The 24,059-nt window shown below is 34.0% G+C and overlaps 2 protein-coding genes across 19 annotated transcripts; one reads left to right on the top strand and one right to left on the bottom strand.

Annotated features, from left to right (window-relative positions):
• Positions 1–1,044: 1,044 nt before the first annotated feature.
• On the bottom strand, positions 1,045–13,523 carry LOC140984131 (protein RRC1-like). Of its 5 annotated transcripts, none has more exons than XM_073451344.1 (19): positions 13,329–13,523; positions 13,092–13,248; positions 12,662–12,744; positions 12,416–12,551; positions 12,202–12,247; positions 9,016–9,076; positions 8,784–8,939; positions 8,380–8,496; positions 8,101–8,266; positions 7,849–7,961; positions 7,596–7,667; positions 6,763–6,984; positions 5,896–5,954; positions 5,140–5,224; positions 4,401–4,538; positions 3,699–3,923; positions 2,840–3,603; positions 2,185–2,351; positions 1,045–1,686 (listed from the first exon to the last, which is right to left on the bottom strand). In XM_073451344.1, exons 3-19 carry the CDS (start codon positions 12,722–12,724, stop codon positions 1,382–1,384), a joined length of 2,895 nt encoding a protein of 964 aa, XP_073307445.1. In that variant the 5' UTR covers positions 12,725–12,744; positions 13,092–13,248; positions 13,329–13,523; the 3' UTR covers positions 1,045–1,381. The 5 variants fall into 5 exon arrangements, with proteins under 5 accessions (XP_073307445.1, XP_073307444.1, XP_073307446.1 ...); XM_073451343.1 differs by having other exon boundaries at positions 13,096–13,248; XM_073451345.1 differs by having other exon boundaries at positions 13,096–13,248; positions 13,478–13,497.
• Positions 13,524–16,602: 3,079 nt separating this feature from the next.
• On the top strand, positions 16,603–23,369 carry LOC140984132 (probable protein phosphatase 2C 60). 14 transcript variants are annotated; one of them, XR_012176551.1, is made up of 12 exons: positions 16,609–16,800; positions 17,354–17,478; positions 17,932–17,995; positions 18,124–18,232; positions 19,428–19,581; positions 19,794–19,919; positions 20,070–20,193; positions 20,462–20,538; positions 21,677–21,853; positions 22,010–22,064; positions 22,373–22,469; positions 22,564–22,698. XR_012176551.1 is itself a non-coding variant. In XM_073451351.1 (11 exons), exons 2-11 carry the CDS (start codon positions 17,362–17,364, stop codon positions 23,077–23,079), a joined length of 1,080 nt encoding a protein of 359 aa, XP_073307452.1. In that variant the 5' UTR covers positions 16,603–16,804; the 3' UTR covers positions 23,080–23,369. The 14 variants fall into 14 exon arrangements, 10 of the variants coding, with proteins under 10 accessions (XP_073307452.1, XP_073307455.1, XP_073307454.1 ...); XR_012176552.1 differs by lacking the exon at positions 22,373–22,469 and adding an exon at positions 22,879–23,095 and having other exon boundaries at positions 16,612–16,800; positions 21,677–21,729; XR_012176554.1 differs by having other exon boundaries at positions 16,612–16,800; positions 21,772–21,853.
• Positions 23,370–24,059: the final 690 nt, after the last annotated feature.

The following is a 24,059-nucleotide window of genomic DNA, read 5'->3' as shown; positions in this document are numbered from 1 at the left end:
CCATAATAATTGAGAAACAATATTTTTTTAAAATTGTATTTTAAATGGAGAAGACACATATAATTTTTGTGGATAAAATAATATATTTATTTAAATAATAAAAGGTAAAAAAGTAAATTTTGCTTTATAAGGGTTAAAATTAAAAGAATAGATTTGTCAGGTACTGATTCCTAAAAAAATATGTCTAGGTACTGAATCTTAATTGAAACATTGACAGAGGCATTTTTCTGAAATTTACCGAAAATTAATCATATATTCATCCATATATATTTAATTTGCCATGTATATTAATTATCAACGTCACGCAGAGCTTTCTCAATATTTACAACAGATATCAGAGATGCATGCAGAAGTCTCAGCTTCTGGAACCTCCATCGCCACCGGAGAAAGAGCATCATCTCCACTGGAATCATTTCTCGCCAGCAAACGTAACATGCTCCTGCCCGGTTGGTAAGTTACTGTGAAGAAAGATGCACCAACTCGAAATGAAATATTAATCCCTGCAGCCATGGTGCTCTATATTTTTTATGGACAACCTTTCTTTTTCAGGATAGTGTAGAGACCTTTCAAAGCCTAAAAAATGTCATCTCACAAATTGCACTGTCTTTTCAATTTTATTCAAATGCTTCCACAGCCAACAAGTGTGAGTAATAGCAGAACTATGATGCAAATGCAATTAGATGAAATGAGAGTTAGACCTAACATAAAGCCCTTTTGGGGGAAAAAATTCCAAGAATCACAATCATTCATGGATGAAGATCAAGTCCATGACAGCAGAATAATGAACAAATCCAGCTATGTCGAAAACTTAATGAATAACACGACACAAATAATATTTTTAATTTTTTTTAATATAATATGATTGTGTTTGGAACGATGGATTTAATTTTGAAAAGTATTTGAAGCACATATATTAACAATCTATTCGACCAAATTTTTTAAGAAAATGGTAAAAATAAAATAAAGAAATATTAAACCAAATGAAAAATAATGAGTTTGTTGGGAGGAAGAAAAACACAACAATATTGTTTGATAGGGATCACATACACATCCAGATAAAATCATCATTTAGATTATGCAAAGAAACCTTTTGAATAATATCATCATCATACATAGCACCAAGAATCGCCAAGGACGGAGAAAGGAGCAATTTAAAATACATCACACCTTCAACTTTGTTGCTTAAAATAGAGCACAATTTTGCCCTGCTCGCTCTCCACTGCTTCTATCTCCCGTCACACTCCATGGTTCCCCGTCGACACTTAACATAACATAGATTCGATTCTTGAAAGAGAACATGAAGAAAAAAATTGATCCAAAGATAAGATTGATGCTAATTATAACCATTTCACCAGCACAAAAGCATCTATTAAAACCACCTTCATTTAACCCTCCTCCTATCCCTATCTCTGTCTCGTCCCTTGTCCCTTTCATGGTCATTCCTCTCCTTGCTGCCATTCTTCTCCCGATCACGTGCTCGATCCTTCGCACGTTCAGATTCCAGATCATGGCCTCTTTCCCTGTCACGTCGTCTGTCTCTATCCCCTTTCGTATCACTTTCCCTCTCTTTCTCGCGCGAGGATGATTTCTGTTGAGGGCTCTCACTTCTACTTTGGCCGCGGTGGTGCTTTTTTAAAGGTTCGTAGGAGTCATCCCGTCTGTCCCTCCTCTCTGAAGAGGTCCTCTCTGCAGTGACAAAGTTGAGAATTTATGTCACAAGTAGTTACAAACCTAACCTCGAGATAAATACAAGACAACTAGGATAATTGTTTGAAATACACTTCTTCACCATAAATTGGACAATCCCAACACTTCGATGGTGCTAGTTTCACGGAAAACATTTGCAATGACTCTCAACATCCCACAAGGTCTAGTAAATTGAAATATCAAGTCTTCAACAATAGCTTAGAAACATCTAGGTAAAATCTGCTATATCGATAAAGCCAGATTGAGACTACAATATTCCGTGTCTTCATATTTTCTCTTTTATTTTCAATGGCCCCTGAATGTGATTACCGTTGTCTGAGTATCCACACTTTAGATTTGCTTCTAGCAGCATAACGTTGATAAATTTACATATGATACAACTAAAGAAATAGTTTGCAGAATACAAATCAGACTAATGTGAAACCACGTGAATGGAAACCAATAATGATAATATTGGATCAAAGATTTGTAACTTACTTGTGCCGGAGGTATCTGCATGCAAATCAGATAGACCGTATTCAGATTGTAGCTGTCTACGATGGATGGCAACTTTTCTCTCAATTTCCTCTGAATTTTTAAGTCCCTTCTCTTCAAGAGATTCTCGGTATTCCATCAAAGCAACCTCAAGGCGCCTTAATTTTTGTCTGTGAGACAGAAAACACCATGTTATCATTTGCAAAGGATCCGAAAGCAATCAAAATTAATACAGGTGTGAGATTTTTTCAATAGTATTTCTAAATGGCGAGGATGGACTTTTAAAAGAATCAAACCTGCGATGCAAGAAGATATAAATCAATTAACATCACCAAAGCTAACTTACTACATCCATCCTCGAGATAAAGTACATTTCCGAAGTGGCGCCACAAAAGGTACAGGTTAAAAAATAACTATTTTAATCTCACTACTGCAGTTAACTAGAGATGTATAATGCTTACAAATAGTTCTTCGCGAACCAAGTAGCAATCTTGATTATTCTATAATCAGCAAAAGGAAACAAAAGAGACAGAAACTATACTTCCAAGATTCTATAAAACAGATTAGTTTCACCAAAGCATGAAAAAATCAGATCACCATATTTAACATCAGCCATCAGGGTAGTATGCCTTGTTGAGCGAAACTAGTATAGTGGTACCTTTGTTCTTCGTTCATCCCAACATTGAGAAATGCTGAATTGCTAGCATCAGAAGTAAGATCTACTTCCACGTTTTTATAAAGACCATCGCAAGCATTTTCACTTCCAGAAGATGAGTAAGTTAAGCCCAATTCTTGCACATTCCTCTTATGTTCATCATCACTTTCATTGTCCTCTCTGGCCCACTTAGAAGCTGGCAAAACGGGTTCATGTTTTTCTTCACTAAAGATAAGTTCCTTCTGCAAAGAAGGATCTGAAGGAGGCAATGATACTGACCCTTCTTTTGACTGCTCACCATTTTCGTCATAACTCATCCATCCCAACATTTTCCCTGAATCAAGTTTTGTACCCTCCTGTCCACTTGGGTTTCTCCACAAATTTGAATCATCTATCTCATAACCTCTCTGTTTTTCTGCATCTTCCAGATAAAGTAACCGTGCTACCATCATTTCCCTACCACCAACCTGAGAAAGTCCATTATGTCTGCATCGTCTTTCCAGCTCAGTAAGGGGCAAACTTAAAAGCTCCTTCATTGCAGCTCCTTTACCAATGGCCAATGCGGAATCCTGATTAATCTTTTCCACATCACCTGTGTCCGCAGAACCGGACTTTCTCTCAAGTTCAGGGGCATCACCACAGATAGAATGGAAAGGTATCACACCTGAGTTACCAGAACGGAGAAAGGTAGCGCGCAATCGATTCACAAAAGTGTCCGAAAAAAGAAACCAGTCAGCCCATACTTGAAGAACTCTCAGGACACGTTCCTGAAATTGTCAGGAAAGAAATCTTAGCTTCGAATAAGGAAAGAAACAAAAGATCGACGATACATGTAAGAAAACTAGTTGGAATGCATGACTACCTTGAGAGCCTCAGCTGTGATCCGTCCAGTTACACTACGATACAAGTCATTAAAGCTTTCCATAATATCGGGTAAAGCTGCTTCGAATTTGGTACGATAAGCAGAAGCATTCTTCACAGGAGCACTGCTGTTGTGAAGGATGTCCGAAACGAGCATGAGTCTTGCAACTTTTGTTGGAATTGGAGTTTCTTTGAGGGTCATGGAGTCGGTTAGCACTTCAACTATCTAGGATGCAAAAATACAAATAAATAAGAAAAATACTTCGGTGCAAAGGCTAGAAAGAACACGAATAGACTAAAGATTATATGTTAATTCAAGGCTTTGTTAAAATTTTATTTCATGATTTTCAGCCAACAAAAATATAGTCAAAAAATTGAAGTTTAAGTTGAATAATCTTCATATCCGGTTGATTAAATATGGAGGTTCAATATGGATCTATGAGCATTAGTGCGCGTAAGAATACCAATTATGCCCAGCTATAGTAGAGCTAAATGCAGGTAAATATAACAAGAAAGTCTACTGAAGAAAAAACTATTCCAAAAATATTATCTGGTTTGTACCAACTCTGTTGGTTTGTTTTTCAAGCAATGGTTTCATGGATGAGAACATGTGCCACGACTACCATACCCTGGCCATGAAAGGTTTGCTAGAAGTTGTGTCAAACATATTTAGTCTATCAACAATTGCAGCTTATCCAATTACCTCTCCAGCAGCATCGGCATTATCCAGAGCAAAACCCATAGCATCTTTAATCTGGCTTCTTTCTAATGTTAATCCACGCAGCATATCCTCAAATTCATCTCTTTGGGCATCTGTCAGGGTCCTTTCCACCTCCAGACGCTGTAAAAATCATAACATGAAACCATAGTAAATAGTCACAAAATTAGAACCTAACTTAAAAAAACATAAGCTCCACAATAGTGTTCTAAATGGGCGGGCGGTCAAGCGGTAGGCGGCCCTCGACCGCCCCACCTTTGTCTAAGGCCATCTCTATAGGCTGTCCGAGGCATCCGGCGGGCGAGCAGACGGTCTCGGAAATTTTAAAATTGTAGTCAATAGTTAAAGTCAAATAATTTGAAAAACCAGTAAAAGTCAATCAATTTAAAAAACCCTAGATATAATAAAAACGCTTCTCACTCTCTTTTATATTTACTTCTAGTTGCGAGTTTACTTCACCATCAACCACCACCTGCCTCCAGCCGCCATCAGCCACTACCTTAATTATCTTGTTAGTTTGCATTAATATATTTATTTGCACTTTATCTAGATTGTAATATATTATATCAAACTTTTTACATAAACACTATTGCATGATTATATATTTATTTGCACTTTGTCTAGATTGTATTATAAAAAACTGCTAAAAAAATTCAACCGCCCCGCCACTGCCTCCTGCCATTTATAACATTGTTCCTCAAGTATAAAAACTAAAAGAGAGTACTTTGCTTTTCCCAGCAGCATAAGTGCTTGCAGCTTCTTTTTCGTGCTCTGCGCCTTTTGCAATTGGTAAAGGAGGCGGTATCCATCTATAGATCAAAAATAAGAATGTCGATACAAATTATTATTTATAACCATCAGATTCAATGAATAAAAAGAAACAAAAAAAAGGAAAGGAAAAAGGTATTATCTCCTAATTTCCGTAAATTACCCGGGAAAAATCTGTACCCAATTAATGGGATGTGTCCCTCTATGTGACAACAGTCAATACAAAGATAATCAGGTGTTTGGCATTCAATCAGTTAAAACAATGAAGAAGGTTCATGTGTTCTCCAAGAAGGGACAAATGTTTGTGATAGAATAAAAGGGCCACACACGTGACCATGCACATGAAGAAAAAAAGTCCAGGCTGCACATGGCCCCATTGTTTACCGACGCTTCACACATGGCAAATTCAAGACAAAGAAAATCAAAAATAAGGAATCGGGTTCACTTCATTCTTAGGACTCTAGTTGTTACACTATTGTCAATGTAAATCTTCTATACAAAAAAGTATTTTGCTAAAAGATCAAGATGTTCTCTTTGGCAAGTTTCAATCCAACAACCCCATTGACACCATAGGTCGAAAGAGGAGAAAATCCAACAAGAAAGAAACACTTTCGATTTTGGATCCCATAATAAGATCCAGAACTCAAGGTGTGACATATAAATAAAATTTGTGCGAGTTCATTTGAATATAAATAAATAGAACTTGGTATACCTTCCACTACCAGTAATCATGATGAAAGGCTCTGTTCGCCATCGCATAAGTGTATCCCCCTGCAATTGGAGATCTTTATTTTAAGAGTGTTATACATTTCCCAACTTGCTAAGAATCGTGAACAAAATGATTTAGCATGCACGTGGAAGTGAATACAGGAAATGATGTGACCACCTATTGTCATACTATAAATCTATTTTGTAATTTTATTTTGTAGGCACTGGCAGAAACAGCAGCCTTTATCTTGAATCATAAAATAGGCTAAATGAAGCTTAATTGGAAATTTTATTTTTCCATGCATACATTCAAATAAAGACCAGGCCATGTTGATAACCTTGTGTAACCTAATAAAGGGGTATGATGGGAAGAAGTAAAATGTTTGTTCAAAGAAATCAGTTCAGGTACACTTCGAAAAAAGACATTAGGTCCTTGTCAGCAAGAGAGTGGAATAAGGTTGTAATTGAGACTGAAAGTATCATTCAAAACATGGACCGTTCACTTGTTATCTGTGATTTAATCTGCACTAAATGGAATTCCGCTCAAATTCATTCATGTAAATGGGTAAGGTTTTTCTCTTCACAAAAAAAAATGTAGCATTTTTATCTTTCATTTTCAAAACAAGAACCATTTTAAACACCTGTGAGAGTTTTAGTCAGTATCATGTAATAAAAGCTTTTGCACTAGAATGATAGCCCGTAATAAATTTTAGTAACTCTGTATGTCATATCCTCTGAAGAATGGCTGTAGCTCAGATAAAAACAAAAGCAGTAAATTTGCAGCTTGGCAGGACAATAATGGCTAGCCACTCAAACTCTTTTGACCAGAAGCTGGCACCCTACATATATTTCCTGATCTGTACTAACTTACCTGAGCAAATGAATAAAGCCTCCAAACATAGTAAGTATGTTCTTTAGAACCAAGCTCAAACAAAAAACTGAAAAAAGGATTTCCTCGGCCTCGTTCCATGATAGCTTGTTCAAACGAACAACCCCCATCAAGAACATATAGAGCCATTGTATCTATAACATGCTGGAGATGATTATCATCAGGAGGAACAACGCAAATATCAGGCACATTTGGAGTAAGAACCTACACATTCAATCAAAAAAATATATGAGCAACCATAGTAATCATTGATTGAAGTCATAATGAATTCCAGAAAAGCTACTGTTTTAGAATGTGGAGGGCCTGTTTTCATCTCCTCCCATTAACGGATTCATGGAACTGAAAGTTGAGTTACTGAGAGAATGGCTATTAACTTGTGCTATTGCAAGTGAGCAGGATATCGAAAATGATATGAATGTAATCTTCTTAACCAGAAACAGCTGTTTTCACATTTTAGGAATGACTAGATTGTTGCAGAGCAGGTAGTTGGCAATGAAATGAGGAATATAGGCATCAGCAGCAAAGAAATACCTCTCATCTTACTGGCAAATAATGATATACAGTAATACAGTCATCATATCTAGGAGTTTAGCCCAGTTTTTTAACAGGACAAAACTAAATTCCTTAATAAAACAATTCACTTTTATTCAAAGAAAAGAATCCTGAGGTGTATAGAAATTTATACTAGATGAAATTTTTGAAATACAAATCAGTAATTCTCTCCCAATACTGGAGTTTCACCCCAGTTCACGACATCCACACATGAAATTTACTTGTCAAGAAATATCATGAATGCAAAGTATAAAAGTGCTTACCAACTCAGAGTTCTGGATTGGAACGGAGGTAACTGGAGGGCCAGAAGGGCCAGACAAGATGACAGTGGCACCCTGATAACAACATGGAAGATTTAACCTTTCTGAGAATTGTGTAGAGAAAAAGGCAAGGCAACACAAATTTTACACCGCAATTGTTTATTTGTTGAATGACTGATGTCAAACAACACACTCATATGAGAAGGAAAACAACTGTCCTTTCAACTGATCAGATATAAGAAATGATATAACTGACCCCTTTACTCCTGATGGCCATTTGTCCAGGGGGTGGAGCAGGGAGTGCTTGTGAAGGAAGAGAAACAGATTTACCCCACCCCATCTTTAACTCGTAATCATAGACCACCACTCCTGTATCATAAAAATTTCTTTCGTCACCTTTAGTTTCAATGAAAAAATTAAAGTTATCATCCAAACTCATCAAAATTAAATTAGTATTATCCTTACACACCACATTATCTGAAATACAAAAGAAGAGCCACAAAACAACCTTGCATTTCATCCTTCGCAGCTTGACCATCAGTTCTATTCATGAAAGCCACAAAGCCACAATTTCTTTCCCTTCTTCGTTCCTCTTCTGTCCTTGGCCACATTATTTTTACGCTAGCAATAGGTCCAAATCTTCCAAAAGTTCGCAAAAGAAAATTTTCATCAACCTGACAATGAACAAAATACAAAAGAAAAATCCTCATGCAAATAGTTATTGAAGAGTAAAAAAGCCAGGAATTGAAATTTCATGCATAGATAATGCAGTAGATTAAAAGCGGACCAGAGGTGATAAGTTTCCCACATAAAGATTTGTAGTTAATGGATCTCCATCATCAAAAGATCCAGGTCTTCCAGTTGGATCAAATTCATTAGGCAGCTCATCAAACCTACTAGATGGCTGAGAAAGGCATACGTCATTACAAATAATACTTCAAGTCAAACAATAAAAAGCAAATCACATGAGCTATATTAGGACAACACACACTAACTACCAAGTCTCATGTTGCAGATGGAAAAAACTGCACTTCGTAAGTAAAACACGAAGAAAGAACCAAATCATGTCAAGAGAAAAAAAATCTGAAACAATACATGGAGAAAACAAGGAAAAAGTAAAATAAAATGCGGCAACCAGCCTTCATCTTTCATTTGAAATAGAAAAAAAACAAAAACTTTAGAAGTACATACTGCAGAATTGTCATCATGGCGTGAATCACGCCAATGTTCACGATCTTGATTCCGTCTCTCCCTCATCTCCTGTTCTTGCTTCAACTCCTCCATAAAATTATCGATGTTCCGTGGCTTCCCCTTTTCCTTTTCCTTTTCCTTTGGCTTCTCCTCCTTCTGTGATTGTCACAAACACATGAAACATTACCAAGAAGGCAGTGGTGAACAAGTGAAACAGCAGCTTGGTACCGACCTTCTTTTCGTATTCTTTACCCTTTGATGCCATAGGAGGTGGGATGAATGATGGAACATACCTGCATGAAGTTCAAAAATGATCTAATACATATCCCACTAATAAGAATGTCCTCAGAAAGCCATAGAAGCCAACATAATTAAGGGAAAATTAATTAGTTAAAATTAAAAGTATGCAAAAGAGTATACAAAAGCAATAGTCAGAAGGATACAAGAAGAGGCAATCAGAAACTAGCCCAGCCACTTTTCCCAGATTTCCACTTCAAAAATCATTGATCTAAGTTTCATGCCCTTTCACCTCTCATAAAAATTTCCAATTCTAATTCAGTAATTCAAGCTTAATTAGCAGGAAGTTCAAAATCTTGCCACCACTGCTTTTTCTTTTTTTTTCTTGAGCAAAAGTCTTGCTACTTCTAATATCCCATGTAATGGTCTGTGTAAACCATATGATGAAAATAAAAGAATTTTCCATGCATATGCAAATTACTTGTTGATCTCAGGGAAGTGGGTATTGATTTTTTTATCAAAGTTTGTGTATTTATATATATAATTTTTAATAAACTTTTAACACGATTTTCCTCGAGGCATTAGTATCTTATAAGTTGAAAATGGTCCAACAGTCATTTTTCTCTAAAACTTTCATTGTAGTCATAGAGAAGCCAAGATAAGTGTGAAATAAATCAAAAAGTCACAACTTAGGCGAGCGAGAATAAAAGCTCAAATAGTATGTGGAAATTTCATATGTGGAAATTCCGCCAAGATTTATAACCATCTTGTTATCCTATAATATAGACGAACTAAATGAAATGGAAAAAATAGATGGTAAAGAATCTGTTGATAAGTTTACTTGTCTCCGGGGTTTCTATTCTTGCTAGAATACCTTGTTTTGACTGTATTGCACTATCTTATTTGTTAACCCTCATAATAGATAGATGATTGGGGTTTCAAGAACATGACACACTATTACCCTCCACATATGGAGTGGGAAGTTCTTAAAGAATCAGTATTTCTAGCAATTCACACCATATATCAATCTAGATGTGGCTTCCTCTCGAGAAGTCACGTACAACTAAGATAATCGTTCATATATCTTAAAAAAAATTAAGTAAACTATCAAGCACCAACAGTTCTATTTCTCAAATTCATAATTCCAGCACACCAATCACCAATATTTGAAGTAAGATTCCACATAAAAAATCTGCCCAAGCCTTGGCTGCTTTTGTCCTCTCAACAAGTACATTAGCAATATAAAATTCCTGTAAGAATTTTGACAATCATGCACAAAATTGCACCTATAGAGTACCTTTCAATGTCCTCGATAGTAAATTTGACAACTGCAGTTTAACCTCCATTTATTAGCTTTGGAACAATTTAAATTATATTAATGAAAAACCACACTAATTAGCCAATAATTTAATAGTTTGTTGTATTACAAAGTGAATTCGCAAATAAAATATGTATATATATTTAATCAACTAAGAACTCATATGCATTTTACCTATCCACTAAAATGCTGTAAAATTATAAAAGAACAATGAATAAATCAAAATAATAGATAGGTATCAAAACAAAAGTATATTATTAGATGTTTTTTGTAAGTAAAGGAGAAATAGCCAAAGAACTAAATATACAATAGGATAAATCAATTTCAAAAAATTAAAAGATTGGGATTAATAGAATAGATTAAGAAGTATATTTTCCGAATTATAAAAATATATTTTCCAAATGATACTAATGATAAAGATTATATACCATTGTAGACATTACTTATCCTTTTATTTATGAATTTGATATAGTACACTGCCATTAAATAGTATTCAACAATTTTAACTCTAAATACTCAATAAATAATTTTAAAAATAATCAGATGTGAACAAATACAAATTTTTCTAAAATTTCATAAACACTGTGGCTTCTCATTTAAAAGGTGTTAAATAATAATTATGAAGTGTAGCAAACAGCATGCCGCTGGCATCACACGTGACAACCTACTTGACTCAAGATAACTCCAAATCTTTCAAGACACTCAAAGGACTTAGTCCCAACTTTTTAAGACACATGGAATAAAGATAACACCTTAAAAAATAATGAACCAAAAATGAAACTAGCAAGACTCTAAAGGAATTAAATCACTCGAGATCTATCCAGGTCTCTGACTATTGGTGCACGGATCTTCTCAAGGACCATCAAATACTAAGGATCTGATGAGTCTAATAACTTCACTATATTTGCGTATACTCAAAACGATATTCTAGGTTTAGCACAAAGCATTTACTTGAGCGTTGAGAGTTGAATTAAAAGGATATAAAATAGCTGCTAGAACCCATGGAAGGTGTAGGGCTGTCAATCACAGCCCATGAACAGTATTTAAATTTATAGATGGACTTGATGGTGTGGGTAGCTTGTATTCCATGAAAAAAGGTCTTAATATCTAGTGCTCAATAGTTCATGCATCAGCAAAAATATACCAGATAAATTATTTATCCATTTGTGCTAGTTATCCTAAGCTTATAACTTATACAATGAAATCACAATCTCTTCTTGGTAAAACCAAAACGTTTGATTGGCAAGGAGGAAAGTAACTATGTCTTCGATTAACTATCAGGTGCCAATTTCACACTTGACGAACTAATGAATGATGTAAGAGAACATCAATGTCGGAAATTAAAATTAAAGTGCAGTTGGTGTTGTTCTTGAGGTGAAAGTAAAATTCAAACTAGATGGCCTACGTGCAGTCATGCACTATGAATGAAGTACCAATTCAAGCTAATTAGCATGACTAATCTGAAAAAAAAATCCCAATCAAGTACGATGCAACTATATTGACAATATTAATTTTAACAGGAAATAGGAATTACAAAAAAAGTAGGTATGCCGGTGAACAAGGCATCACGTGCAGAAGTAGCACACCTCAGCTATAAGCGCAACTTCTTTCACAAACAAAATTATAAAAATATACATAATTCTAAAAGTGGTTCACTTGTCATGGTAGACAGATTAAAAGATATTGTTAATATCAAAAAACATACACTAGAAAGAGGTCAGGGATACTAATCGTTAGATTTCTAAACTTGCAAACTCAATCAACACAGTGTGCATCTGCGGATATTATCACCATATCATTCTCGTATCACAAATCCTAATCATAAGAGCATTGCAGCATAGTTTATCAAAAGCATTTATTTACCTACTCCCTTTCTTTAAACCAGAACCCTCATCTTTGGAATTTCCACCTGCCATCCGCGAATGAATAGAAAAGGCCGAGTTTTTATTTATGCATCCATGTGAAAAAGAATAAATCATTCATTTATCCAGATTGTGTGATAAACAAACAATTTATTAACTTATTTCCAGGATATAACGTTTAAGAATAGATATAATATTGATCAATGGCAACTAACCTTCCGAATTATTCTTATGTCTGTCATTAGGATTAATGGTTCCACCTCTAACAAAAACCTTTGATCCCGGAGTATCATCTGCTTGAAATGATTCTAAAAACTCTTGGTATAATCGTGCTGTCTCATCTTCTGCCCTCTGAAAAAAAAATCAAGAAATTAAATTAACAATGAAATATTTAAGTAACGTGATGAAGAAATTTATTAAATTCCTTCCAAAAATAAAGGGCTGCTGATCAATATAGATACCTTCTTCTTTGCCTCTTCGTCTTCTCTGTGCTTCTGAAAAGGAGTCTTCTTACGGGAACTCATTTTACCGAGAAAAGATTAAACTGCAGAAAACATATGTTAACCTTTCATTGAGTACAGCCACAAGGAAATTTTACTTTTTGATGACAAAATTTTGATATGAGTTTGAAAAAAAAATCATGAAACCTATGCCAAATATTTTTTCCTGTGAGTTGTAACTGATAGATCATGATGAATTAGATTTGTTCTGTTGTTCTTTTCTTTTAAGTTTTTGTGCTGCAATCGATGTAATGTGTTAGGCACTAAAAATCATAATAATCAAGGAGTAAACACAGCAAATAAATTCAGAAACAATCAAAAGAACCACATTAAAAAAAAGCGTAAAGAGAGACAACACAATCAAACATTGATGACCAAAAAGAGCACTTACATACCAGTATCAAATCCCAGAAAAACACAATTCTTTTAGAAGACACTGCATTCTAAATCCACTAATGCGCAAAGCAAACTATACAGTAAAACGACTGAAGCTCGAATTCCAAATTCAATAAAATCCAAATTTCGATTCTAATAGCACATTCCTGGAGCTGCATAAACCATAAATCCAAAAAATAATCAGACATCCACATAAAAATAATCATTTTCTAACTAATTTCAGATGCAATACCTCAATGTCTTAGTTGACTCCTCACAAAACCCTAACAATTAATTCGAGTATATTCCAACATCGAACACAAAAATGCAAAATATTTGCTCGTGAATTCAAGTATATTCATACACTCGCAGACATTAGTACATGGAGAGAGCCGAATTTACCGCGTTGAGAGATTAATTTATTTATGTTCTGCGAAGTGCGCGTTTTGAAAAGGAGAGGGTATGCTACTATACGGGTAAACGTTGACGACGAGTCGGGGATCCGACCCGGATCAAGACATCCAGGTTCATGGGCACAACAAAAATAATTATTATTAGTAAAAAATACACACTCGTTGCATGTGTTATTATTATTTTTAATTTGATGAAATAATATTAAACAAATAACACAAATTATTTTCAATTTAGAAGGGTTGAATAATTTAAAAGGGAAGTTTTTGTTTAGATTTTTTCTATGTAAAATATGGAGTGATTTGAGGTAGTTTTTAGTAGGGTGAGAAGGGTAATTATGGAATTAAATATTTTGGTTTCCTCTGAGTTAGTTACTATAAGGGTCTCAAACTTAATAATAATAATAATAATAATAATATAGATTACGAGGTAAAACGTCTCGACATTCGGTTTTTCAACTTGTGAACAATTACTATTGTCATAACAAAAATAGATATGATACATTAACATAGCATTTTTTTATGATAAAAATGTTCTCGTGAAAAAAAAATTTTTCTATTGCACCAATATTTAAATTTTTATGTTTGAGACTCAATGATAACAAATTTCTCTCTCAACTATAAAAAATATTTGTAACAGAAACTTCGTCACGATACCCATGAATAATCTAAAACCTCATTGTATTTTAATTTAGGAGCATAACCTAATTTGAAAATCAACGAGACAATATCGGTTTCACACTTTTAATGAATTTTATGAAATATAAAACTATATAAGTATTCAATCTAGATTTTTACATATTTTATAAAAGTTTAGTAGTATTCAAAATAAATTTTGTAGAGTTTTAAAAAGTCGTGTGATATTTAAACTTGACTTTTAAAAATTTTAGAAAATCTAGAAGTATTCAAAATGTCAATAGACTTTTAATGACTTTATAAATTTATATTAAATACAATAGTTGAAAGCATGTGGTATAACTATAAGATTTCAAATATTGTTTTTGATTCAACCTAAAAATTTGTATGGAGATTTAGTTGAAAAATGTCTCAAACTCACATATTTATTAAATTTTAACAAGTATTTATTGCAGTACATAACAAAAAATTATTATATTTTATTGGTCATAAATTGAAAATAAAAATAATAATTTTTAATAGGGAAAATTTATTTGTATTAATCACAAATAAAATTTGATGATTTAATTATTTTGTTTAATCTTTTACATTTTATTAGAGACGAGAGGTACATAAAATATGTTTGGTATGTGGTATGTCACAAATTAAATTACAAATACAGCCACTCCTTCTCATTTCTGTTGAAAATTATAATGTTGAACGTTAAAAATTAGGTAAAATTAGATGTTGAATATTGAAAATTAGTGTGTGATGATGAATGTAATGATGTAATTATTTTTGGATTATTTCCAAAGATTTTCTATAAATAAATAAATTTCTCATTTGTGAAGAAAATCACAATTGAGTTGAGAGAAAAATATTATAAAGTGTGTAGTGTGATAATTTTGAGAGTTTGAGATTTTTACTTTTTACCGTAAATTTTTACTTTTTCACAACAATTTCAATTTTTTAACATGGCTGGAATAGATGGGAAATAACCTTTTGTTCAGTTTTCTTTCTGAATAGTTTTCGTTTGTATTAACATTGTCATTGTTTCATCGCTAGTTCACTTGTTTTAGTTTATTGCTTCATGCTTCGCAATTCAATTAATTTCATTAGCTTCATATGAGAAAAAAATTCACTCAGCGACAACCATATAACATATTTACGACTTATAATATATTATATTATGTTTGACGCCTGGGGCCGAAGAGGGCGGGGTGATTGCCGGTGCCATTAGTTGCATTGGCAATAAGCTGCTCATGGCAGGCTTATAAGCGAATAGAACATGAATGAACAGATCTCGCACAGGAATGAGATGAATTCCAAAATTGTTTAATTATAGGAATGTGCAGTTGAGGATGATTTAAAAGATTTGATATGTATTACTCATATAAAAAAATGTGTATCTTCTTTCCGGACGCTCATCACATAAGAACTTCAAAGTTAAGCGAATTTAACTTGGGACAATTATGATATGGATGACCCACTGAGAAGTTTCCTATTATGCGTGTGAGCGAGGACATAAACACGCTAGAAAGATTCGTCTTGGTACACTGGAGACAATCGTCGAATATGGGGCATTACAGTTGGTATTAGAGCCGACTTCTCTTAGTATAGTGTGGTTCGGAACGAACCAAGCGGAAACTGTGGGCACGTGACGCCTCGGACCGAAGAGGACGGGGGTGATCGTCGTTGTCATGAGGTTGCATTGACAATGAGCGGTTTCTGACAGACTCCTAGTTGTGTTTGGATCTGTGAGAGTATTTAAAATTGAAAATGACTTCATACTACAATGAATTTGAAATCCAATATAATGATTCAAAAAATAAATGAAATCACTGTCAAGTTGATTTATCAAAACAAATCGATTAATTTGTTATTATGAATTCAAATCAAACATTCAAAATGCATTCTAAATGAATCTATGTTTGATTAATTTTCCACTCATTTGTTAGTTTATATTTATATTTTATTATATCATATATATACATATTGAAATACGTACAGATGATTTTCATTTCAAATTCATTATTTAAAATCAAGTATCTCCAATTAAATCAAATTCTCTATACAATGCAACCTCAGTCGTGTTGGATTTTTTGACTTATTTGAATGAACAAAAATCAAGTAATTTTAAATCAACTCTATAATAAATATATCCAATTTTAATGATAATTAGGATATATTTCAAATATAATAAATGGTATATTAATATTAATATTAAATGTTTAAAAATGTTACAAATTTATTTAAAGAATAGGTCTTTCATAAGACGGTATCACGGATCTTTATTCGTGAGACAGATCAATCATGTCTATATTTACAATAAAAATTAATATATTTGACATAAAAAGTAATATTATTTCGTAGGTGATTTATATAGAATATCTATTTCACAAAATTGATCCGTAAAATCGTTTCAAGTGAGTTTTTGTGTTATTTAAAATATCAAACTCTATTTATATGCAATTTATTTAAAAGAAAATAAATGAGAGGATAAAAAGCGAAACTTTACACGCAAAACTGACCGCAGCCCCCATTCTTCTTCAATCATTTCATAATATCCTTTTGGTTTTTTATTTCAAATCTCTGAAGGTTTTCTGGAATTTCTCGGAAGACCGATAATTTCAAGATCACAATCCCAACTATCGCCTCTCGCATCAATATTGGAAAATTCGTGTGCTCTCCGCCAGCCAAGTATGTGAAGAAGCTTCTGCATAAACCCTTTTGTATTTTGCCATGATTACTGAAAATTCTCGCATTTAATAGTGATTACTTGCAAAATAACTTTAATCTTCAATCTTCTTGGTTGCGGATCGCATATTTCCGTGTTTCAATAATTTTTTGCCCTGGATAGTGACAGATCCATCATCAATGAAAAGCGGCTATAATTTTTGGGCATATGCTAGAGGGATGGAAAAGAAAAATGGAAGTATTTTAAGAATTGGCTTGACAAATATAATTTATTTATTTGTAGCAGTAATGTAATTCGAGTCTGAATGTTCGGCGTTACACTTGCACCCTACTTTCAAATGTCAATTAATGCCTATTCTAGTTGTGATGAACAAAAAAAACCTCATTAAAGTTAGCTTGTTGTTTGATCTTTGCTGAAAGTATCAAATTGGATTCTATATTTCAGAATTCAGGAAGTCAAGTGTTTGATTCCACAATTACCCAAAAGAATTTACCATGTTCTTAATTTTTTTTGTCGAAGTGCTAATTTGAATGGTTGTTTGTGTTTTCTGACCAGTTATAGAGATGGGTGTATACCTCAGTACTCCCAAAACGGAGAAATTTTCTGAAGACGGTGAGAATTATAGGCTCAAGTTTGGTCTGTCTTCCATGCAGGGGTGGCGTGCTACTATGGAAGATGCTGTAAGTAATATATTTTAAAATTCTATCAGACTTGATCCCTTTTTTACAAATGTTTTTTTTGGTTGCAATTAAATTGTTTTGATATAACATGGTGGGAAGATACTCCCACAGGCCCCTACACATATAGCATAGAGAAAGAGAGAGGAAGAACACACAGACTCTTTCCATCCTCGCAATAAATAGATGTATGGAGCCAAAAATAAAGATCTGGGATGTATTAAAATCGGATCCTTCAAGTTTGGGTGTACTAAGATATTACGGGCTCTGATACAAGTGCAGTAGTGCACATATGTTCGATATTATCATCATAATTCTTTTTGAGTTGCTTCGATTGGCATCATGTTGTTTGTTAGGTTTTTATCTGGTGTATATATTTTAATTAAGATTGGTTTTATCCTCCTTTATTTCATGTTTAAATTATTGCTTAATTTGATGTCATTGATTTTCTTATAGCATGCTGCAATCCCTGATTTGGATGCTTCAACATCATTTTTTGGTGTTTACGACGGTCATGGAGGTGAGTTCATTGTAAGCTAGTTCTATGTAGATACACTCACATATTCTCATAACTCATGTTTTGTTCAATATTTTCCATGTGAAAATAATTACTTTTTTTTTGGTTCTCTTGTATATTTCCTTCCGCAGGTAAGGTGGTTGCCAAATTCTGTGCTAAATACCTTCATCAGCAAATGCTCAAGCAGGAAGCTTATTTAACCAATGATATAGGAACTTCAGTCCAGAAAAGTTTTTTTAGGTTATTAATATTTGATCATATTATTTGGCATTAGCAACTTTCATTAAATCTTGTGTTTAGTGCAAGTTTTTTTTATTGTATGTACTTTTAGGCTCATTCCATGCTGCCCATACGAAGTGTCAGCACTCAGCAGTTGAATTTTACACCTAAAAAGTGTAATGTGCATGCACAACTTTTACAAATACTTCTCACAAAGATTTTTGCCAATATCTAAAATCATGGCAGATTGCGTTTAGCTTTTGCCAGAGAATATACATCCATGCAAAAGATCCAAAAGTGATTTGAATAGTCATTTCTTTGACAGCAATTGTGTTTGAGAGAACTATATGTTGTCCCGCTGAAAGCAAAATATCGCCATCTGTGTATTTGTTTTGCATATCAAAGCAAAAGATGGTAACTCTTAACAATCCAGGTGCTAGAAATGTCTACAATGTTTGTCCACTTGGACAAGAATTGTAGTTGGTTAGTTTTTGGTTAACACGCATAAAATTCTTTGGGTTGAAATGCAATACGAATATACGTTTATGTATTACTCAAATACTCAATGAAAAATTCGGTTGGTATTGCAAAGGAGACCCTTCGTTTACCAGTAGAGTCTTAGAAATTTTCTTAGCTAAAAACAGTCTGGAGGATCCTAAGAGGCTTGATAATGTAAGCTTTTCTGCATGAAGTCAGATAATTATTGCACTTTTGATGTGTGCTAGGCTGCGTTCCACCACATTGAAATATACTTGGATGGATATCTGGACGGTCAAATTCTATTCCATTAAGTTAACAGCATACGATGTTTAAATTATTTTTTTAATTCTATTTACTATATTTAACTTATACTGCTTTTTATATGAAGTGGAATGTGTCGATTTGTTGTTTATGCATTCCTGAATATTTCTTTTAACAGATATTTCTGCAATGAAATGCATCATGTACTTTTTAAACTGTGGGACTGTGGCTGGTAACTAAGCCTATGTAAACTCTTTAGAGGCTGTATAGTACGTCATTTTCTCAAAGAAAACTCTCACTGGTATGACTGGTTTGTTTTTCTGATATGCTGAATAACATAGCGAATTATTGGAAGTTAATGCTTATCCTGCAGTTTCCAGCGAGTGTTGGAACTTTTTGCCTGGAAGCATTGGTGTCTCTTATCCCATTTGTGCCTTTTCTCCATTTAATGTGTCATTTTCTGTTGTTTATGCAGGATGGATGAGATGATGCGGGGGCAAAGAGGGTGGAGGGAGCTGGCTGTCCTGGGAGATAAAATGAACAAGTTCACTGGCATGATAGAGGGTTTGATTTGGTCTCCAAGAGGGAGCGAAAAGAACGACCAGATTGATGATTGGGCATTCGAGGAGGTGCTCGTATTCACAATAGAATAGCTAAATTTTCTTTCCTTGTCTGTAATAATGCATCCGGTAATTCATTGCATATTTGACTTACTTGACCTGCATTGCATGTTACAGTGCAATGAATAAGCATGATATTTATATATTTAAATGAGTCTGGTGATGACGTGTCAGTATTCTGATATATATGTTTTTAAAGTTTGGTTGATTGCTTTGCACAGGGGCCACATTCTGATTTTGCTGGACCAACCTCTGGGAGCACTGCTTGTGTTGCTATCATCCGGGAAGACCAGCTGGTTGTTGCAAATGCTGGTGATTCTCGCTGTATAATTTCTAGGAATGGTCAGGTAGAATGTACTATTGGTACTTTTGCCATTGCTTGTTTATACTGTTCCAAAATAATATAAAAGTGCAATGTCTTCTAACTTCCATTTTTTCTCTCCTTTTGATTTTTTTTTTGACAAAAAGATAATATTGTGTGCTTCTATCTGCTTCAGGCTTACAACCTTTCAAGAGACCACAAGCCTGACCTCGAGGTTGAGAGAGACAGAATCTTTAAAGCTGGTGGTTTTATCCATGCGGGTCGTGTCAATGGCAGTTTAAATCTTGCAAGGGCTATAGGTGCTATATAAGTCTGCTTGGTGCTGTTTCTTGGCTATTTTAATTTTTTAAAACATTGAAAATTGGTAAATCGCTTGTGCTTGGCCATGCGTTTGATCCTTTACTGGGACATTGCTATTAATTCCATGACAAAATCTGCAATATAACATTTTGCACAAGTTATAGTTAATTAAAATAAAATAAAATAAAAGTACGAAAAAATATATGATTTTTGATAATTTACCTGTTTTATTGGAAAGGATAATTGACCAGTTATAATATCCGGCAGGTGATATGGAATTCAAGCAGAATAAGTTTTTGCCAGCCGAAAAGCAAATAGTAACTGCCAATCCAGACATAAATATTGTACGTTATTTCATTGTCTTCTATTGTGAGTTACTAATTTTCATTGTTTTTGCATGCAACATTAAGTTTTGACCTCCTGTTCTTGCTGTAATGGCAAAAGGCTGACAACCACCGTGGAAACTTTATCAGAAATTTAATGTTGTAACCAGGCATGATACTTTAATTTGTTGAATTCCTGCATGCGGCTGTTTCTTTACTTAATTTTACATAATATATGATAACTGATAAGTGTAAAATATTTAATGAACCAAATTGGGACCAAAAGTATTCAATTGATTTTGGTCATGGGAATTCAACAGTTTTTTCTAACCAATATTTTCAGTGAGCTGAAAATTATTTTTTATGTTATTTGTATTTCACATACTTGGTCACCTCTTGGTTCGTGGGATGAAACAAGGTAAGATGTAATGATGTATAATATAGGGTTGAAAAATATGAATAACATAAGGATGTATAATTCAAATTACTGTAGAACGTGAGCCAAACCGTGGAATCTGGATGAAATAAGAATTTGGAAATAATCAATGTCTCATCCTTTGCAACAAACCGTGCCTTAGTGAAGTTTGGGATCATTTATTCAAATTTGGATAATAAAGAATTTGGAAATATTCATTTTTTTTTTTCATTTGGAGGGTCATTGGTTTTCTTGGAATAAATTTTAGGATCATTTATACCATAAACCATTTTGTCATTTGTTGATCTATACTGAAATTCTAAGGGATTTGGTTCTTGAAATGAAACTGGTTCATTTCTACCTACATGTTTGGTAATTATCAGCCTTTAGGCTGGCCTTTTTACTAAACTACGTTCAAGCATGCATTCTCCTATTTGGTGTCATGGATCGAAACTTTGTCTAGTGCAACTAGTGAATGATAGCATGTTCACTATTTTTGACCAATTTGCATCAATGAAGAACAGAAAGAAAGCAACACTTCAAGCCACGATTCTCTGCGCCTTTGGACATGCCATGCCTTGATTGTAGAAAATATAACTAGATATACTATGGCCTCGATAATTTGCGGTGGAGAATTAGATATTGCTCTGTTATCCGAACCTTTCATATTGAAATCTGAAGAACTGTTCTGCTTATCGCAAGCGATAGAAATAATGATGCCACTTTTCTTAATTTTATAACCAGGTTGAACTTTGTGACGACGATGAGTTCATTGTGCTTGCCTGTGATGGCATTTGGTATGCTCGAAGAACTAAAACTTTGTTTAATCTGTATTTTAGATGCTCAAGGCAATCCCCTTGCGCGGCTACAAAATTTTCAAGTCCACTGCACTGTTTGAAGAAAGAACTCAAGATTGTTTCAGTTGGTTTCTTCGTAAAATTTTAGTTTTTATTCTTTTTCTCACTCTGACTCCTAATTTTACTGTTAGTCCTGTAAATTTGTTATGTAACAAAGACTTCTTGATTTGGGACTTTGTACGTCTGCACAGTCAAGTTGCTAATTCTTGATACTTTCCAGGGATTGCATGTCAAGCCAACAACTGGTAGATTTCATTCGTGAGCATCTTAAATCTGTAAGTCCTTGGGTAGTTTATGGAATGTTCCGAGTCTTAAATCTTGAACTCATTTAGTCTTGTTTGGTTTTTTCTGGTTCCATTTTTTTGTTGATATAATAATTGAGTTGAACATATCATACTCCAAGAAGAACGTGTAACATTTTATTCTGCTAAATATCATTTTGATTGTGCCATCTTTGACTGATTAGAGTCTTTCGTAATGGAGCATTATCACAAAAGAAAGATGTTTCTACCAAATAGCTCTCAAAACAAACCTGCCTGCCAGGTGTCTTGTTTGTTTCTTAAATGACACACAGTGTCTTCAGTTTCTGTAGGTTGAATGATAATTTGATTGAGTTCTCTGTTTTTACCATTGAGGAAGGGGGCGAAAGTTGAAAGTTCAACACTTTTCAGAACTTAGAGGTGTCGTTCTAGTAATTCGTAACTTTTGTGTGAGGGTTGCAATGTTGTGATTAAAATCATATGATTTCACTAGTGCAACATTCTTGTGTGGCAGGGACGAACCCAATATTTACAATAACAGGGGGAGAAGGGGGTGTTAATGTGTATTACAGATTAAAATTTCAAAATGTTTTCAACTGAGTGGCGACAAGCATCCCCTCCGCCGAAAGCCTGGTCTTCCCACCGAATGGTAATTTGAACATTCTACTTGAAATGTTGTGGGCAGTAAATTCTCATGTGGTTTGGTGGGATCTTAGGTTTTTACTCTCTCAAATCTGTTTGAACGTGTTCAACTTACTACGTGGATCCCATGCCATGTTTGCCTATAGAGTATAGACTAATCCCATTTATATTTCACGTGCTTGGGCAGGAGAGTAAGCTGTCTGCTATCTGCGAAAAAGTTTTCGATAGGTGCCTGGCACCCACTGCTGGCGGCGAGGGCTGTGACAACATGACCATGATACTGGTGCAGTTCAAGAAAATCACACCATCGAGTACATCTTCAAATGACAAATCCTCCACTTCTAAGGAAATAAAGCTCGACTCAAAGCCAGCAGAGGCTGAAACATAGACTGCCCCTTCTGTTAATTCTAGTGTTTGAAAGTTCCAGTTAGTTCGTGTACAATCGATCAGGCTGGAGCAGATGCATTCTGAGGACGAACTGGAATACTCCTCCGGTTGTCTTCAAACTAAATTTGAATTCGACCAAGTGTTTGTATAGATTACTTAACAACAGGTTCGAACATCAGAGATCTGTACTACATTTCTGACATGTTTGTGTGATGGATGAATTTTCACTAATGTCGATATCTTAGTTAAAGTTACAATTTGAATGGAGGTTTAGCCTTTTGTTCTTGATAATTTTGTTTTATGATTATCTATATACAATATAAATAATTGCAATATATTAAATAATTGCTTGTGGTGGTGAAGTCTACCATATTTATCTCAAACCTTCATTCTCAGCATAATTTCAATGGACAAAAATTTGTGGGAGACGGTTTCACGGGTCGTATTTTGTAAGACGAATATCTTATTTGGTTTATTCATGAAAAAGTATTCCTTTTTATTGTGAATATCGGTAAGATTGATCACTTTCACAGATAAAGATTTGTGAGATCGTTTCACAAGAGACTTACTCATTGCAAACTACCAATTAAATAATACAAATTATTAACATTGTAATAAATATTTCTATATTTATATTCTTTCTTTCATTCAAAGTAACAATAATTACATATGATTAAAAAATTGTAACAAAAATAACATTAATTATATAAAAATACATGTAATGTGCATGCGTCGATTGTGTTCATACAACGTGTGTACATAGAAGCTAGTGATATATTATGCTCGATAGAAAGTTAAGGTGGTTATGAAAAAGTAAAAATTTACGGTAAAAGTAAAAATCTCAAACTCTCAAAATTATCAAACTACACACTTTATAATATTTTTCTCTCAGCTCAATTGTGATTTTCTTCACAAATGAAATATCTATTTATAGAATTTATTTACAAATAATCCAAAAATAAATTCATCATTACATATATC

The sequence above is a fragment of the Primulina huaijiensis genome, chromosome 9 (assembly GCF_012295235.1).
Source record: "Primulina huaijiensis isolate GDHJ02 chromosome 9, ASM1229523v2, whole genome shotgun sequence".
Classification (NCBI taxonomy): domain Eukaryota; kingdom Viridiplantae; phylum Streptophyta; class Magnoliopsida; order Lamiales; family Gesneriaceae; genus Primulina; species Primulina huaijiensis.
Note: the sequence above shows the minus strand (reverse complement) of the source record. Positions and strands in the feature narration are given on the sequence as shown.